Source organism: Lycium barbarum, chromosome 9, assembly GCF_019175385.1.
Source record: "Lycium barbarum isolate Lr01 chromosome 9, ASM1917538v2, whole genome shotgun sequence".
In the NCBI taxonomy this organism is placed as follows: domain Eukaryota; kingdom Viridiplantae; phylum Streptophyta; class Magnoliopsida; order Solanales; family Solanaceae; genus Lycium; species Lycium barbarum.
Genome location: NC_083345.1, coordinates 29,964,642 through 29,968,236, shown reverse-complemented (window position 1 = coordinate 29,968,236; position 3,595 = coordinate 29,964,642). Strand labels below are relative to the sequence as shown.

Below are 3,595 nucleotides of genomic sequence, written 5' to 3'. Positions count from 1 at the left end.
CGAAAAGGCTAATACGATCATTTGTTGGACCATTTCAGGAGTAAGAATTTGTCCTGCAAAAGATGAGTTGTCAGTTGTGGAACCATTTACCTCAGCTTGAAAAGCATTGACCCTTCGATTTTGAGGGCATGTGGGACACTCTTTGATAATATGTCCATGTTGTTTACAGTAGTTACAAAACTTCTTGCCATAATTTCTAGCAATATGACCATATTGCTTGCAGCTATAGCATTGAGTTCTTGTCATATCCCTGCCCTTTCTTTTTCCTTGAGCAGCAAATGCAACAGTGACATTATTTGCTTGCTTGAAAGCATTTTCTGTGACAAGACGCTACTCTTCACGAAGTAATTCCCTAAAACAAACATCTAAAGAGGGAGACGGATCACGATTCATCAAGTTAGAGCGAACACTCTCAAAATCGTACCGCAATTTCATCAAAAATTGGTCTCGCTTGCTTTGCTCATGAACTGCTTGAATTATAGAGAGAGATTCAGCAGGTATTTTAGCATAAACAATATCAGTAAATTCAACCCATAAATTCTGAAATTCAGAATAATAATCCTGAAGAGAGAAACCTCCTCGAGAGTAATTAGCAATTTCATGCTCTAGCTGAAATCTTCTACTGCTATTGTCTTGATTGTAAACCTTTTGTAAATAATCCCACATGGCCTTTGCAGTCTTGTACGGCCTGAGATTAAGAACAATAAGAGGGTCAATTGACTCTAAAATCCATGTCATCACCCGAGCATCCTTGACCATCCACTGACCTAACTTTGTAAGATCATTAGGAGCAGGATCACTTCCATCGATATGGCCCCATAATTCTTTTCCCGTGACAAAAAGTTGAAACTGAAATTCCCAAGCTGAATATTTTTTTCCAGTGAAACAAACACTGAAAGACTCAAATTGATGTGAAGTAATGTTTCTGAATAGAGAAAATCAAAAACACAATGACACAAAAAAATAGCTAGAATAACCAAGACCAAAACCAAAACCAAAAGCCCTAGATTCTTAGGACTGCTTGTTGACGAACAATCAAGAGAACTAAACTTTCAAAAAAAAAACAATTGAAAGAACCACAAATGAAAGACACTATGAATCAAAATAATGAGAAGAAGACTCTAATACCATGTCAAGAACAGACAAAACAAAAGAGAAATTGAAGAATGACTATCTCAATTACTTGATCCCCTTACATCAGAATACATTGGTATTTATATATAAGAGAAATAAGAAAGGAAAGGAAGTAAAATGTCCTACACTAAATGTAAATCCTACAAAATATTCTTCCACTAATGTTACATAATATTCTACACTAAATGTAGAATATCCTTAATAATATTTCATATATTCATAGTATCTCTTCATATTCACCATATCGAGAATATCTTAATGTAGATATTCTACAATCTGTCCCTTATGCTAACACGGGAGAGGGTTCTTTTAGAACAATGTGAAGGAGAAAAATCCAAATGGAGATAGGTGAACTTAAGAAAAGGTCGTCCCGCGCCCAAAGCTTGTCGGGCTATAATCACACCTTACAACTTTATATTTCTGTATTATACTTTTCATGACTTTTGAACCTAAAATATTTGAAGCTTAGTATTGAGTTTGAGAGATTACTCTTTTTTCTATGACTTTTTTTGTGGGAGACATTTTCTTTTGGAAAAGAGAGTGTCATTATGTCAGAAGATCGAGAAAATGACAATTGACGATGATAGCGATGATACATCGTTGAATGCACCTGTACCATATAGTTATGGGGGGAAGATTGATTCCGCCCGGGTGGGCTCAAGCTAAAGCAGGAGAAGAGAGTTAGCTTTCTGCTGAGTGAGCCCGAAGGAGCAGACACACACTAGATAAGAGCAAGTTTTGCTAGCCCAATGGCGCAGACATGTAGGATTTGAAGGTGGCGGGTGCCACAATTTTCTTCAATGTACATCTTGTTAGGAAAGTGTATTTGGGTCGGGTCCATCCTTTTTTAGTTTATTCTAGTCAACTTAATAGGCCTTTTTTTATTTGCAAATATGAAAATTACATTTCAAAAATCAAGAAACGAACATAATTAGCATCTTAAAATAGGAATCACACCCATTAACAACAAGGTCAAATCAATTTTTTTCACCAAGGGGCTTGCATCTTTTATGTATATTAAAAAATGAACTTACACAAGTAAAATAACATCTTCAATAAGTTAATTACACCAATCAAAATAAGAAAAATAATATAAAAACTCTTCAATAGGTAATTACACCTCATAAGTAAATGTAGACTTAGATAAACTACAAATTCTCAAAAATAAATCATAAAGTTCATGTTTTTTCTAAGCAATGCTTACGAAATTTCCATCACAATTTAAGTAGTAAAGTGATTTAAATTGAATTTAACAATTATAGAATAGCACAAATTTTTATAATACACTCCCTCCGTTCATTTTTATTGTCCACTATACTAAAAATATATGTCCACTTTTACTTGTAAGTTGTATAGTTTGAAAAATCAAGACATAATTTACCATTTTATACCTATTTTACCCTTATTATTAAGTACTCCAATCCATTTCTTATTTTATTTATTGCTTATTAAGAGTGTCTCAAGTCAAATATAGACAAGTAAACATGGACGGAGGGAGTAATAAACAAAAGAAATTATAAAAAATTGAATTTTGATCTCCATCCAAAATTCCCATTGAGACCAAAGTTTTTCGATTTAAATACTCACAGATTTTAGATTAGAGAAATGCTTAATTTAAGGAATTTTGAAGTTTCTATTTGTATATTCTCGCTAGAGATCACAGATAAAATAATAGAATAGAGGAAAGATATAAATAATAAAAAGATAAATAGAAAATTGGGAGAACCTAAAAGGGAATTACTAGTACAAAGGAACTAAAAAGCACAAAGAAAAACGGGAGTCGAAAAATGTTCAAGATAGATTCAAACTTGTGTCTACCAGCCATGGTACCTTTGTCTAATTTGTGACTGGGGGTGACAGGATCAAATATTTAACCTAGTTTAAGCAAATTGCAACATAGATATATTAAAAATTTATCAATCTAGGGAGTGTCATGCCACCCCCACCCTAAAGGGTGGATCCGCCCCTGGGCGCAGACACCTACTAGGATGAGGCATAGCGGGAATTGAACCCACATCTCGTTGAGCTGCTCCAGCAAGCACCCTTTTCGCGGTAGTAGTAGATCCAGCCATTACTATAGAAGTTATTGGACATCAATGGTATCGAAGTGCGCCTCTTCACGAGGGTGATTAAAGTGCAACGAAATGCCTTAAAGTTGAATATGGTTCACGAAGCATCTGGCTTACCGGTAATCTCCCATTCCCGCCGTCGAGAGACTTTAATAACTATAACATGCCAGAAACGGGGAGTTGAGATAGTTAGACCTATATATCATTTCCTTCTTCTTGTTGCTCCTCGTCGTTTTATTTGCATGGTTAGCTGCTGCTTGTGGCGCCACTGCTGAAGCCATATCCGGAAAGTTTGAAGCTAACTGCATGTCGAGCGCTTAAGCAGAGCTTGTGGTCACTCGTGCCTCGCTTGTTCGAAAGAGCTTCAGATTAGATTCAACACTACATACGAT

At 35.4% G+C, this 3,595-nt stretch overlaps 1 protein-coding gene across 1 annotated transcript; it reads right to left on the bottom strand.

Moving 5' to 3' along the window:
* Positions 1–330: 330 nt before the first annotated feature.
* On the bottom strand, positions 331–3,206 carry LOC132611820 (uncharacterized). The gene is made up of 2 exons (XM_060326187.1): positions 3,115–3,206; positions 331–925 (listed from the first exon to the last, which is right to left on the bottom strand). The coding sequence occupies exons 1-2, from the start codon at positions 3,204–3,206 to the stop codon at positions 331–333; spliced, it is 687 nt and encodes a 228-aa protein (XP_060182170.1).
* Positions 3,207–3,595: the final 389 nt, after the last annotated feature.

Excerpts from the sequence above, each read along its gene's own strand:
- LOC132611820 (XM_060326187.1), bottom strand. The coding sequence starts at position 3,206 with ATGGCTGGATCTACTACTACCGCGAAAAGGGTGCTTGCTGGAGCAGCT. Across the intron at positions 926-3,114 it reads GCTATGCCTCATCCTAGTAG|AAACATTACTTCACATCAAT; the intron begins GTGTCTGCGCCC and ends TTCTCTATTCAG.